The sequence below is a fragment of the Oncorhynchus kisutch genome, unplaced genomic scaffold (genome assembly GCF_002021735.2).
Source record: "Oncorhynchus kisutch isolate 150728-3 unplaced genomic scaffold, Okis_V2 Okis03b-Okis08b_hom, whole genome shotgun sequence".
In the NCBI taxonomy this organism is placed as follows: domain Eukaryota; kingdom Metazoa; phylum Chordata; class Actinopteri; order Salmoniformes; family Salmonidae; genus Oncorhynchus; species Oncorhynchus kisutch.
The window spans coordinates 8,087,731-8,102,469 of record NW_022261980.1 but is presented as its reverse complement, the minus strand read 5'-3'; the positions used below and the strand labels follow the sequence as shown (position 1 = coordinate 8,102,469).

At 43.8% G+C, this 14,739-nt stretch overlaps 1 protein-coding gene across 1 annotated transcript in view; it reads left to right on the top strand.

The window, feature by feature from the left end:
- LOC109884125 (integrin alpha-11) overlaps positions 1–7,696 on the top strand; it is an 89,475-nt gene extending 81,779 nt beyond the window's left edge. Inside the window, exons 21-29 of the mRNA XM_031812472.1 lie at positions 2,090–2,166; positions 2,682–2,765; positions 3,181–3,271; positions 3,447–3,560; positions 3,672–3,755; positions 3,845–3,955; positions 4,057–4,152; positions 5,279–5,392; positions 5,848–7,696. Of these exons, the coding sequence (XP_031668332.1) occupies positions 2,090–2,166; positions 2,682–2,765; positions 3,181–3,271; positions 3,447–3,560; positions 3,672–3,755; positions 3,845–3,955; positions 4,057–4,152; positions 5,279–5,392; positions 5,848–5,925 (849 nt within the window). The 3' untranslated portion in view covers positions 5,926–7,696. The remainder of the gene's footprint in view (positions 1–2,089; positions 2,167–2,681; positions 2,766–3,180; positions 3,272–3,446; positions 3,561–3,671; positions 3,756–3,844; positions 3,956–4,056; positions 4,153–5,278; positions 5,393–5,847) is intronic.
- Positions 7,697–14,739: the final 7,043 nt, after the last annotated feature.

Here is a 14,739-nt window from a genome sequence, read left to right as displayed (position 1 = left end):
TGCTGCTACCGTCTCTTATGACCGAAAAGAGCTTCTGGACATCTGAACTGCGATTTTGCTGGAGCAGGAAACAGTTATACATTCTATCGGCAGGATAGAACAGCAGCCTCTGGGAAGACAAGAGGCGGGGGACTATGCATATATATAAACAGCTGGTGCACGATATCTAAGGAAGACTCAAGGTTTGCTCGCCTGAGGTAGTCTCTCTCTCTACCTAGAGTTTATCTATATTTATCGTAGCTGTCTACATACGTCCACAGACCGATGCTGGCACGTAAACCGCACATACTGCCATAAGCAAACAGGAAAACGCTCATCCAGAGGCGGCGCTCCTAGTGGCTGGGGACTTTAATGCAGGTGAAACTTAAAACAGTTTTACCTAATTTATGTCAGCATGTTAAATGTGAAACCAGAGAGGAAACAATTCTAGACCACCTTAACTCCACACACAGAGAAGGTCTCCCTCGCCCTCCATTTGGCAAATCTGACCATAATTCTATCCTCCTGATTCCTGCTTACAAGCAAAAATTAAAGCAGGAAGCACCAGTGACTCTGTCTATAAAAAGTGGTCAGATGAAGCAGATGCTAAGCTACAGGACTGTTTTGCAGCACAGACTGGAATATGTTCCCGGATTCTACCGATGGCATTGAGGAGTACACCACATCAGTCACTGGCTTTATCAATAAGTGCATCGAGGACGTCGTCCCCACATGACTGTATGTGCATACCACAACCAGAAGCCATGGATTACAGGCAACATTCGCACTGAGCTAAAGGGTAGAGCTTCCGCTTTCAAGGAGCGGGAACCTAACCCGGAAGCTTATAAGAAATCCCGCTATGCCCTCAGACGAACCATCAAACAGACAAAGCGGCAATACAGGACTAAGATTGAATCGTACTATACCGGCTCTGACGCTCGTCGGATGTGGCAGGACTTGCAAACTATTACAGACTACAAAGGGAAGCACAGCCAAGAGCTGCCCAGTGACATGAGCCTACCAGACGAGCTAAATAACTTATATGCTCGCTACGAGGCAAGTAACACTGAAACATGCATGAGAGCATCAGCTGTTCTGGACGACTGTGTGATCACGCTCTCCGCAGCCGATGTGAGTAAGACCTTTAAACAGGTGAACATTCACAAGGCCTCTGGGCCAGACGGATTACCAGGACGTGTACTCAAAGCATTTGCTGAACTGGCAAGTGTCTTCACTGACATTTTCAACCTGTCCCTGACCGAGTCTGTAATACATACATGTTTCAAGCATACCACCATAGTCCCTGTGCCCAAGAACACTAAGGTAACCTGCCTAAATGACTACCGACCCTGATTATTATACATAACATCCTGAAATATATGTCGATATTATTTCTCTTGACGTAGGGATGCTGAATGTAAAACACTCCACTCTCACCTACTGTCCATATCAAATCTGTTTACATCTACATGTAGGTATAAGGTTCCTAGGTTTTAAGGGTTGATTTAGAATCAGGCATATGTGAACTCACGGTAGCTACAGTGTGTCTCCATTGAACCCATCCATGTTGGCAGTACAGTAATTGTACATATGTTCAGTGCTTGGTCTTCAGAGGGGAAATGCCCTGGTTCTTAGTTTGGTACCAACAGGGCTGCAGGCTCCTTGGGTCCTGGGCCAAGGACTTAGTCCAGGTTATTGCAGGCTTTTCTCTTTAATCCCTAATGTGGGATGTATTTTTGTCGGAGGCTGGGGACTGAGGGAGCGTACAGTTTGGAAATGGTTTATATCCAGGAGAATCCTCACCCAGTGCTACTGCTCTCAGCTCAGCGCTACTCTGTGTCCACACCTGTATGCATGTCCTGACTGTTCTGTTGTGGCAAAACTCATGGGTAATGTGACTAGTACGAGCACTGTAACGACCAAATCAGCAATGTTGACAGAACTGAGTTAAGACTGTCCAAGAATTACACAAGGAAAAAAGCTTTGACCCACAAAGTTATTTACAATGACGCATGATATTTCCTGTGAGAGAAATGACTACAGTAAATTAATATCTGGAAACATTGTCATCGTGGTACTATAATACTCTCTCTGGTCGTCCCCCACGTAGGTATCTTTCCGCCTGGAGTTTGAGTTCAGCCGATCAGTGTTCCTGGACCACGTACGAGTCATTCTAGAAGCCAGCAGGTGAGGGCGCACTAAACCACTTCAAATATGACACCGTTTTTTAAACACTTTGTCTGATAAATATTATTTTTTACAGTTATGACCAGGTGAGATAATGAGCTAATGTTCTTAGCTCAGGAGTTTCTGCTCTCCTGACTTTCCTAGTGTCAAACAGTCACGAATCAACAGATGAGGGTGGTGTCAAACAGTCACTAATCAACAGATGACGGTGGTGTCAAACAGTCACTAATCAACAGATGAGGGTGGTGTCAAACAGTCACTAATCAGGTTGAGGGTGAAAAGAGGGTGAAAACCTGCAGATACTGAATCTCAATCAGCATTTCAACAATGAACTGATTCATCACACTAACCACAGACTACAGATCCACCCAGTGAGAAACAGGATAGACAGAAACTGAGCTATAACATCTCTGAAATATGTTCTCGTCATCCAAGGGTCACTTGGCATGCAGTCCCATTGAGATGTGAGTTTGGCATGCCAGATTAGTTGAAATGCATTTCTTTTCTCTCTGCAGTGACGGAGAGGAGGTTACCTTAGAAGACAATTTCAACGACATCTTTCACCCGCTGAAATACGAGGCTGACCTCCTATTTACAAGGTTTGTCTTTGTCACAATGTCCTCTCTAAAGTTCCTTCTCCTTCTGTCACTCACCTTAAATAAACTCAAACTCTTGTAAAATAAAACAGTTAAGTATCATAGCGATTCCCTGTCACTGGAACTGACGGATTCAATGTTGATTTAGTGTTGCACAGACACAATGGCAAACGTTAGATATACAGTATACAGATATTTATTTAACCAGGCAAGTCAGTTAAGAACAAATTCTTATTTTCAATGATGGCCTGGGAACAGTGGGTTAACTGCCTGTTCAGGGGCAGAATGACAGATTTGTACCTTGTCAGCTCGGGCGTTTGAACTTTGCAACCTTCCGGTTACTAGACCAACGCTCTAACCACTAGGCTACCATGCCACTGTACATGATTGAGTGTATCACCTTCCTTTCTCCGTAAAGGGACTCCAACCCCTCTGGCTGTGAAATCAAAGCAGACCTCTCCCTGGAGATACCAGGAAATATTGGTCCTCCATTCAACTTCACCTTCCAGGTGAGGATGAAAGGTCACAACACACAGGGTTGCGGCACAATCATACATCAACCACGCAACAATCAATTGTCTTTACAGTGTAGAAATAGTGTATATTGCAATTACATTTACAAAATACCAAATATTTTTTTATTGCTTGAGTTAAGACTGAATTAGTGCCCTATATTTCTCCCAGATTCAGAACCTGGGCTTCTTTCCCGTGAGGGACCTGCAGTTGAATATAGAAATTCCAGAGATGACCAAAAACGGGAACCAGCTGTTGCAGATATCGGACTTCCATATTGACAAAGTGAGAGGACTTGAAAATCTGGCCAAGGAATGGTCTGCTTCCTTTGAGAGACCACCAAGTGTGTACTCATACTGTCTCGGTTCTAACGGAGATGTAATTGTGTCTCCTTAGACAGACGGTACCCGCTGCATACCCCCTCAACATGTGGCACAGAGCAGGGCGTCCCCAGAAGACCTCTCTCGAGTCTCACGCCTGGTAACCCACCCACACCATATGATTTCAACTAGCTTACCTAAATAATGGAACATTCTGAACTAACAAGCTTGTGTTTGGCCTCTATTCAGAACCAGTCCAATACTCTGCCTCTGCCGGTCCAATGCACTGTCAACCTGAACCCCTACAAGGAAGTCAGCGTCAGAATCAGGGGGGCATTGCGGTTGGACGCCTTGCATGCTGTGAGTATATCGCATTCCACGGCTAAATCCTACACTCCTTGAGCATGTCTGTGAGACGTTAACTTCCTGTTGTGTTCATTCACCCTCTCTTACAACACCAGCTGAGGTTCAAAGTCCTGGAACTGGTGACGAGTGCAACAGTAGAACTTCCACCTTCAAGCCCCATGTTTCTTCATGAAGAAAGGCCTGTCAGACATGTGAGTACAAAACACTCCGAGTCAAGACACACTTCAGTGCATAACCTTTTCTATGGAGTCATTCATTCATTCAAAGTTGTATTTTCAATGGCAGCCTGGCCAAGAGACTAGACTACTTCTCACTATAGTTGCAGTTCGTATTCTACAAATGAGCTCCTAATAGCTATGCAGAATCCTCACAGCCAAGGCTGTTATTCTAACACACATGATTGACTGCATGGTGCTTAAGGACCGAAAGGACCAACAGCAACACATGTGGTGTAGCCTTGTTCTCCCATACACTGCTCTTTGCTGCCACCTATAGGCCAATATTTAGAGTTAAGCAACAACCAGTCACACAAAGTTGTTATGCACTCAACTCAGCGCTCTTAGAAGCACAACCAGTTCCCTTCATCTCTGTTATTGACGAGACTCCACAGGGAAAGAGAGCATGGAGACATTTTATTCTGAATGCATCGTTGGTCAGATGGAATTCCAGTCAAACCGGTGATCAAGAGGACACCGTGTTAACACTGACCCACAAAGCATCACGCAAGATGACAACGTGTTAACACTGACCCACAAAGCATCACGCAAGATGACAACGTGTTAACACTGACCCACAAAGCATCACGCAAGAGGACACCGTGTTAACACTGACCCACAAAGCATCACGCAAGAGGACACCGTGTTAACACTGACCCACAAAGCATCACGCAAGAGGACACCGTGTTAACACTGACCCACAAAGCATCACGCAAGAGGACACCGTGTTAACACTGACCCACAAAGCATCACGCAAGATGACAACGTGTTAACACTGACCCACAAAGCATCACGCAAGATGACAACGTGTTAACACTGACCCACAAAGCATCACGCAAGATGACAACGTGTTAACACTGACCCACAAAGCATCACGCAAGATGAGAAAGATCTGCATGTGTGTGTACAAGAGCTTTTTTTTTTTTTTTTACCCTAGAATCTGCCCTTCGAAAGTCTTCCCATGGTAGAGAAAAGCAACATGTAGTAAGATTCCCAATAGTAGACTGGTATCTACTGCAGTCTATGACGTGTAAACTGAATTAGGATCAGCTTTTGTTATTTGATCGCCATTTTGTCTTGTTTCGTGTGCTTGTTTCCACAGATAATCCTGGAGATTAGGAAAGAAGGGGATTACAGAATCTCAATCTGGATTATCATTGGGAGCACACTGGGAGGGTTGTTACTGCTGTCCCTGCTCAGCCTAGCTCTATGGAAGGTAAGCCCTGCCCTACTACCCTGGAGCTCTCATCATGTACAAACATTACAACGGCATGATGATCACAATATACATTTATCATGGACATGATCATATCTAGATAGTGAGTTTACAGCAACAGGATTTGTGTTTGTTTAAACTAGATAGATAATTACCAGATTGCACCTGTAATTGTACTGTCCTGGATTGCAGAAGTGACAGTGAGCATAGTGTGCCATTTCAGGAACACTCAGGTTCTTTCTCTAAATTCAGTAGGAGGATTTTAACTGACTGATGTCTAGACAGTGTTGTAACTGCAGTGTAATAGTGGACGACACTGCCCTCTTCTGGCAAAGAATGATTGTACATTATTGTATGTATTTTCCCACACTGATAAAGCCAGCTGAGATTGTTTCTATGAAAACGATCTAGAAGTATCTATGCCTCTCAATCTCACTTCTCCCTCCTCCTCCAAGCTTGGCTTCTTCCAGAGGCAGAAGAGGAGAGAAGAGGATGAGCAGGAGACCAATGGAAAGGTGGCAGAGGAGCGGTAACTAACGCAGGCGAGGGACCAGCCATCACACACACACACAGGGGAACCAACACTCAGGGACTGTCCCATCCCCCCCGACACCACAGCGGTACAGTCCAGAAGGCTCTGCAAGATGAGACCGTCAGATCAAGACCTGCTCAGTGCACTGGATGACCAACTGTACCTGTATGACCCATGAGACATTAGCACTACCAACCATAATGCCCTGCCCTCCACTGTAATGCTGAGACTACTGGACCCTCCTCGGTGCCTGGTTACCCATACCCACCTCTGACCTCTACCTTTTAGCTAGACACGCTTCCCCATGGTTACCCACCTCTGACCTCTACCCTTTAGCTAGACACGCTTCCCCATGGTTACCCACCTCTGACATCTACCCTTTAGCTAGACACCCTTCCCCATGGTTACCCACCTCTAACCTCCACCCACACTGCCCCTGGTTACCCACCTCTAACCTCTAACCTGTATCTAGACACCCTTCCCCCTGGTTACCCACCTCTAACCTCCACCCACACTGCCCCTGGTTACCCACCTCTAACCTCTACCCTGTATCTAGACACCCTTCCCCCTGGTTATCCACCTCTAACCTCCACCCACACTGCCCCTGGTTACCCACCTCTAACCTCTACCCTGTATCTAGACACCCTTCCCCATGGTTACCCACCTCTAACCTCTACCCTGTATCTAGGCAATGGCACCCTTCCTCCTGACCACATTGAAGAGCGATGTAGACATATTTTGGTTGATGAGTCCATTCCTATTGGTGTAATAATGACTAACTTGGAAAAGGCTGCAGTTATAGTCAGACAATGATTCTGAGGCAAGCAGCTTACATTTGATTCACCTTGGTAGGCTTTGTTTTGAGATAACTGTACACTGTACAAGAAGAAACCTCAAGGTGCTGTGCCAACTGCAGGCGGCAATATTGGCTTACTATGGCCGACTGCGCTGACATGTACAGTACATACTTCTGGAGAGAAACACAAAGACGAAGAAGTTGGCGGCATGTGCCAGTAGATGTGACTCTACCCAAGTGACTTTTAGAGAATGGTATTGTGAACTGAAAATCTCCAAGACACCAGGACAACAATTGTCCACATTCAAGAACCTCTCTGGTGCTTTTGTTTCCAGAGAACTTTGTTTCCAGAGAACAGTTTTTTTTGTAAGTCCCAAGAAAATAACTTCTGTTTTGGAGATCCCACGTTCCTTCCCCTCTCCTCTCATACTAGTCCTACCGTATCTCCATTGGAGGAGAATACATGGAATAAATTCATCATTTTGATGCACTTTTACTTTGTAGAAATACAAACTTGAATTTTGTAAATAGTCAAGTATCTTTTTATACATAACCAAGTCTAATATTGTGATTTTCCAGTTTTCCCCACAAGGATTGTGGCATTATCCTGTTCCTCTACAGACATGGCAAATGAGTTTAGCCCACGAGACAAATACAAATGGGTTTTCTGACATGCTTTGCACCACAACAAATAGCCTTTGAAGAAGGGATATGCATAGAACTATTCTCCATGCACCTGTTCTGAGCTGTTGAAGAACGACTTATTCAGCATTTCAACAAAATGGCGGGCTATCATGTAATGTTACATGATCTAATGAGGATCGGACCATTGGTGTTTAGTGCTTCTATGTGCAAATGAATCATTTTCAAATGTTTTTTTTGTCAAGGAAATCCCTTTTGTTTATTCATGAATGTCAGTGTCCAACCCATGTGGATGAGGTATAAATCAACTCTAATACATCTAGAATCAAACATGTCAAATGTGTTGTATCTATTGTTGTGTTGCCTCAACTTTATCAGCGTTTTGTATGAGACACTCCTTCAATGCCCGTCACCGTGAAACATACACACAATTGTATAGAAGAAACTGACAAAAATAGCAAACTGAATAGCCAATACATTGAAGCTGGCTTCTAAGACAGAGAGCCTTCGAACTAGGCAAAAGTCCTGACCAGCAGAGCACTGAGACAACATCACATCACATAAGTAAAGCATATGGTGGATAAATGAAGATAGTTCACTCAGGCCATTTCCCATTGAAAATAATGGGCAGGTCAAGTCTACTTTAAATGGTGTAGTCTTCCATAGACACCAATGCAATAGCAGCTGGGTCTGATCTAGTTAGTTATTCGACTTTCCTTGAACCAGAAAATAAACAGCGAGTGAGGTGTCTCACTTCCTCTTCAGTCTCTGGTAAAGCGGTAAAGCGGTAAAGCTGGTAAAGCGGTAAAGCGGGTAAAGCTCCACGTATTATGTACTTTAGGTGAGAAATGTTTTGATGGTATAAATTCTCCATAACTTTTCTGCTAGAATCAATCAACTCAAACTACAGTCGAGATCCTACGCCCATGTGAAAAATCCCTTCCCCCAACGTTCATCCGCGTGTGTTCCACTGTGTGTGTGTGTGTGTGGAGATACTGGATATAATGACAAGATACTTGTGTTGTCGCCCTAACAATGGGATTCATTGTCCACAGAGCGGAACGGCGGGCTGTCAAGCTCACGCCTATTCCCCTCTTTGGATTGGTGGATACATATTGGATGGATCTTTGGATTGGTGGATACATATTGGATGGATCTTTGGATTGGTGGATACATATTGTTATTTGAACACTTTTTAAAATATTCGATGAGGGGTGTTGACATCCACCACCTGTGTTCAATGGAGATGCTAGCCTCACGAATGTGCATACGGTCTCGAATGGACTTAATTGTCTTTTTTTGGTCAACGATTTAAACAAAATACTGTAATTTCAAAGTGGAAGAAAAATACAAATGTGTTCTTAAATAAAACACTATGTTGTTTAGCTTCAACACCCCGAGTCAATAGAATCACCTTTGGCAATGATTACAACTGTCTTTCTGGGTTAGACTCTAAAAGCTTGTCACACCAGGATTGTTCAATATTTGCCCATTATTCTTCAAACTCTGTCAAGTTGGTTGTTGATCATTGCTAGACAGCCATTTTCAAGTCTTGTCATAGATATTCATGCCAAAAATGTAAATCATCCACTCAGGAACCTTCAATGTCATCTTGGCAAACAACTCCAGTGGATATTTGGCCTTGCGTTTCAGGTTATTGTCCTGCTGAAAGTTGAATTTGTCTCCAAGTGTCTGGTGGAAAGCAGACTGAACCAGGTTTTCCTCTAGGATTTTGCCTGTGCTTAGCTCCATTCCGTTACTTTTTTTATCCTAAAAAAAACCTCCCTAGTCCTTGCCAATGACAAGCATACCTATAACATGTTGCAGCAACCACCATGCTTGAAAATGTTTAGAGTGGTACTCAGCAATATTCCCTCTAAACTGCGTGCCTGAGCAGTAGCCTGAGACTGCCTCGCAGAAGAAATATCAGCCCACGGAAAGAAGCACGAGATTGAACTTCATTCACTTTCGAGAGTTTTCCGTTAGTTAACACGATCAACGTTTCCCTTTACTTTGGCAATTGTGATCGAATCAACAGCAGCATTAGCCACTTTTCAACGCAACATACCTAAACAAGAAGAGCTTTGCAAGACATGTTGTAGGCAGAGCGCTTCAGACTAGGATTCTATTGTGCATGACTCAGCCAGTACACTAGACAGACTACACAGACCAGTGCAGCATACCCAAAAGAGCTGCAGTAGGCCTATATGCAAATAGACCATTTCCATATATGGATCTGTGCCATTTACTTTGAATTGGACTGTATTTCCAGCATGATCGGTCTTGAGTAAATGTGCTTGTTTTGAGATCAAAGGGAGAACTGCATGTATCCACGTGTGCACATTTAGTTTCTATCCTTTGCTAGTTAATGAGTTATTAGCCCAGTTATAGATCATTTGTAGTCAGCAAATGGGGGAGTGAATGTTTCCTACAAGAGCATAAAACGTGCTTTTCGAGACATCTTTGAAAAGCTATTCAGGTAAAATGGCTTTTTATTGTCTTAAAGGGGCAGTGTTGTATTTTGAGACAGGCTTGAATAAGATGAGTAGCCAATAGGCAGAGGGTAGCATCATATAGGCAGAGGGTAGCATCATATAGGCAGAGGGTAGCATCATATAGGCAGAGGGTAGCATCATATAGGCAGAGGGTAGCATCATATAGGCAGAGGGTAGCATCATATAGGCAGAGGGTAGCATCATATAGGCAGAGGGTAGCATCATATAGGCAGAGGGTAGCATCATATAGGCAGAGGGTAGCATCATATAGGCAGAGGGTAGCATCATATAGGCAGAGGGTAGCATCATATAGGCAGAGGGTAGCATCATATAGGCAGAGGGTAGCATCATATAGTCAGAGGGTAGCATCATATAGGCAGAGGGTAGCATCATATAGTCAGAGGGTAGCATCATATAGGCAGAGGGTAGCATCATATAGGCAGAGGGTAGCATCATATAGGCAGAGGGTAGCATCATATAGGCAGAGGGTAGCATCATATAGGCAGAGGGTAGCATCATATAGGCAGAGGGTAGCATCATATAGGCAGAGGGTAGCATCATATAGGCAGAGGGTAGCATCATATAGGCAGAGGGTAGCATCATATAGGCAGAGGGTAGCATCATATAGGCAGAGGGTAGCATCATATAGGCAGAGGGTAGCATCATATAGGCAGAGGGTAGCATCATATAGGCAGAGGGTAGCATCATATAGGCAGAGGGTAGCATCATATAGGCAGAGGGTAGCATCATATAGGCAGAGGGTAGCATCATATAGGCAGAGGGTAGCATCATATAGGCAGAGGGTAGCATCATATAGGCAGAGGGTAGCATCATATAGGCAGAGGGAAGCATCATATAGGCAGAGGGAAGCATCATATAGGCAGAGGGTAGCATCATATAGGCAGAGGGTAGCATCATATAGGCAGAGGGTAGCATCATATAGGCAGAGGGTAGCATCATATAGGCAGAGGGTAGCATCATATAGGCAGAGGGTAGCATCATATAGGCAGAGGGTAGCATCATATAGGCAGAGGGTAGCATCATATAGGCAGAGGGTAGCATCATATAGGCAGAGGGTAGCATCATATAGGCAGAGGGAAGCATCATATAGGCAGAGGGTAGCATCATATAGGCAGAGGGTAGCATCATATAGGCAGAGGGTAGCATCATATAGGCAGAGGGAAGCATCATATAGGCAGAGGGTAGCATCATATAGGCAGAGGGTAGCATCATATAGGCAGAGGGTAGCATCATATAGGCAGAGGGTAGCATCATATAGGCAGAGGGTAGCATCATATAGGCAGAGGGTAGCATCATATAGGCAGAGGGTAGCATCATATAGGCAGAGGGTAGCATCATATAGGCAGAGGGTAGCATCATATAGGCAGAGGGTAGCATAATGTATCTGATTCTCTGTAATAATATTGTGGGAATAATAATGCACCTTATTTTGTAAAGTGGTTTCCGGTATCGTACGCCACAATATTTTCAGTCACTTCCCTATCCGAAGGACAAGTGGATAAACAGGTTAATGTCAAGCCCCGTGTCATGAGGGAATGAGTGTGTGAGGTAAGAATCAGGCGCAGAGAGCAGAGAGTTTCACAGGGAAACGTGCACTTTAATATGGCACCAAAATCCAATGGCCAAAACACAGGGGGCGAAAAATACTGACCAACCCAAAACACAGGGTGCTCAGGGAGCACGAACACACCCAACGAGAACAACACGTAACACAAAATCAATCCCGTGCAAAACAGGGGCGGGTTCACTAGCCTTAAATAAGGAAGGACATCAGAAAAACACAATTAGACACAGGTGCAACTAATGAGACAAAACCAACAGCGAAAGGGAAAAGGAATCGGTGGCGGCTAGTAGGCCGGTGACGAGGACAGCTGAGCACCGCCCCAACAGGCAGGGGAGCCAACTTCAGTGGCAGCTAGTAGGCCGGTGACGAGGACCGCTGAGCACTGCCCCAACAGGCAGGGGAGCCAACTTCAGTGGCAGCTAGTAGACCGGTGACGAGGACCGCTGAGCACCGCCCGAACAGGCAGGGGAGCCAACTTCAGTGGCAGCTAGTAGGCCGGTGAAGAGGACTGCTGAGCACCGCCCGAACAGGCAGGGGAGCCAACTTCAGCGGAGGTCGTGACACCCTGCATGTTTTTTCCCCCAAAAGTTTGATGGAATGTAGGCCTACATTGAGCACCACACATTGCTTGCTACAGTCGGCTGAACGAGATAACTTTTTCCATGTTAAAATGTTATGGGATGCATTTTCTCCATTGTTTTTGATGGTACATTCTGATCAAATAGCCACAGTATCCTACTTGGCCACTGTTAAAACTACCTTAAAGCAGGTACAGACCAAATACATAACACTTTGTATTCTGTACAGACTTCCTTCTTTTCACCCTGTCATTTAGGTTAGTATTGTGGAGTAACCACAATGTTGTTGATCAATCCTCAGTTTTCTCCTATCACAGCCATTAAACTCTGCAACTGTTTTAAAGTCACCATTGGCCTCCCAGGGAAATTCCTGAGCAATTTCCTTCCTCTGCAGCAAACGAGTCCTGTATCTTTGTAAAGACTGGGTGCATTGATTCACCATCCACAGTGTAATTAATAACTTCACCATGCTCAAAGGGATATTGAAAGTCAGCCGTTTTTACATGTTTAGGTGCCTTTCTTTGCAAGGCATTGGAAAACCTCCCTGGTCTTTGTGGTTGAATCTGTGTTTGATTTGTACAATAATGTGTATCACTGCAGAGCAGCTAAAAATGACAAGTTGAAACAACAGGAAATGCATGTAAACGTGTTATATTTAGCAAAGTGCTTCCCTAAGCTTTAGTTTCTAGAAAATACCCAGTTGTCCTTTTTAGGGGTTAACAAACGTTAGGCAATGAATAGCTAGTTGGTGATTGACCGGGGTAATGACCAACAGGGCTGAGTTTATCATTATTACTGCAGGGGATAGTTTCACAGTGATGGTGTTATCAATGTCAAATAGGGGAGAGTCTCTCACTCTCAAAGTAAAGATACCTTAATAGAAAATGACTCAAGTAAAATTGATCCAGCAAAATACTACGAGTAAAAGTCTAGAAGTATTCCTTTTTAAATATACTTAAGTATCAAAAGTAAAAATAATTTCAAATTCCATATAAACTAAACAGCAACATTTAATTTTTTTAAATGTACGGATAGCCAAAAAGGGTTCTCCTACGGGGAAAGCCAAATAACCCTTTTTTCTATGTGTAGTCTAACGCATTAATCATATGCCTTGACAAAATGACACAGAAAACAGGGATGAGAGAAGACTCAACTCTAGCTGCTGCAGTGGTTTTTCTTCAGTAGCTATTAACATGTTTTTCTCCTTGCCTTAGATGACATTTCTTCAGATACCAGTCTCCGTTCGAACATAAATAGACGGTATGCACATCGTACATAGTAACTCTAAAGTAGCTCCTAGTATGTTACCTGTTGGTGTAATGGATGTGAAATGGCTAGCTAGTTAGCGGTGGTACGCGCCAATAGCGCTTCAATCGGTGACGTCACTTGCTGAGACCTTGAAGTAGTGGTTCCCCTTTGCTCTGCAAGGGGAGAGGCTTTTGTGGAGAGATGGGTAACGGATGCTTCGTGGGTGTCAGTTGTTGATGTGTGTAGAGGGTCCCTGGTTCGAGCCCGGGTATGGGCGAGGGGACGGACTAAAGTTATACTGTTACATTGGCACAGAAATGTATTCACGTTACCAAAAATGTTATAGAAAGTTCAAAACACTGCACATCCAGTAAACCATATATTCAATGCATTAGCTTCACATTAAACATTAAAACCCAAATATGATATATATTTTGAATCAAACAAACTCAGGAGGAAAAGTGGCCCAGTGTAACTAGGGTATCAATGCCCAAGAAGTTTAAATTGTCCTATGATAGGGTTCTACCTGCAGGAACATTCAGGTGAATTTACATGTCATTTAGCAGACACTTTTGAAGCAAACTCGCAAGCAGGTCTACCCTACACCGGAGTCTTCTAACAACATCCCCTGTAGACAGACACACTTCACTTATACACAACAAATTCTTTATTAACATGTTCTCTCAAACACTGACTGAGTAAATGTAGAATGTTGGGCAGAGTCCAGCCTCCTCTCACTAGCTGGTCCTTACACCTGGCAAAAGAGTTCTTCTTACACATTGGAAGCAGGAATGGAATTGTCTCTTTCACAAATAGGCAGATTCCATCTTTGGGCAAGGGCTCTGACTAGGACCTAGTTTGAGGTCCATTCCTGCACGGGGAAGCAGATGGATTCTCCTATTGATGTGCAATAATTGCAGATTATGAACTTCTGAATGAAATTGTCTCCCATAAATTGTGCATGTTCCTACAACATACATTGTGTCGGGGTGTATGTTGTGTATGCATCTTAGTCTTGTCTCCTCTAAATAAATTAACTAATATATGCAGTGCATTCAGACCCCTTGGCTTTTTCCATATGTTGTTGCACTCCTATTCTAAAATGGATGAAATAAACCAAAGTGAAAACAGGTTTAGAATTTTTTGCAAACGTAAAAATAAAAACAGAAATACAAGTATTCACACCCTTTGCTATGAGACTCAATTTAGCTCAGGTGCATCCTGTTTCCATAGAAACATCAAGGATGATCAATAACTTGGGAGTCCAACTGTGGTAAATTCAATTGATTCAACATGATTTGGAAAGGCACACACCGATCTATATAAAAAGGTCTCAGTTGACAGTGCATGTCAGGGGGAAAAAAGAAGAAGTTGAAAAATCAAGCCATGAGGTCAAAGGAATTCTCTGTAGAGCTCCGAGACAGGATTGTGCCAAGGCACAGATCTGGGGAAGGGTGCCAACATTTTTTTC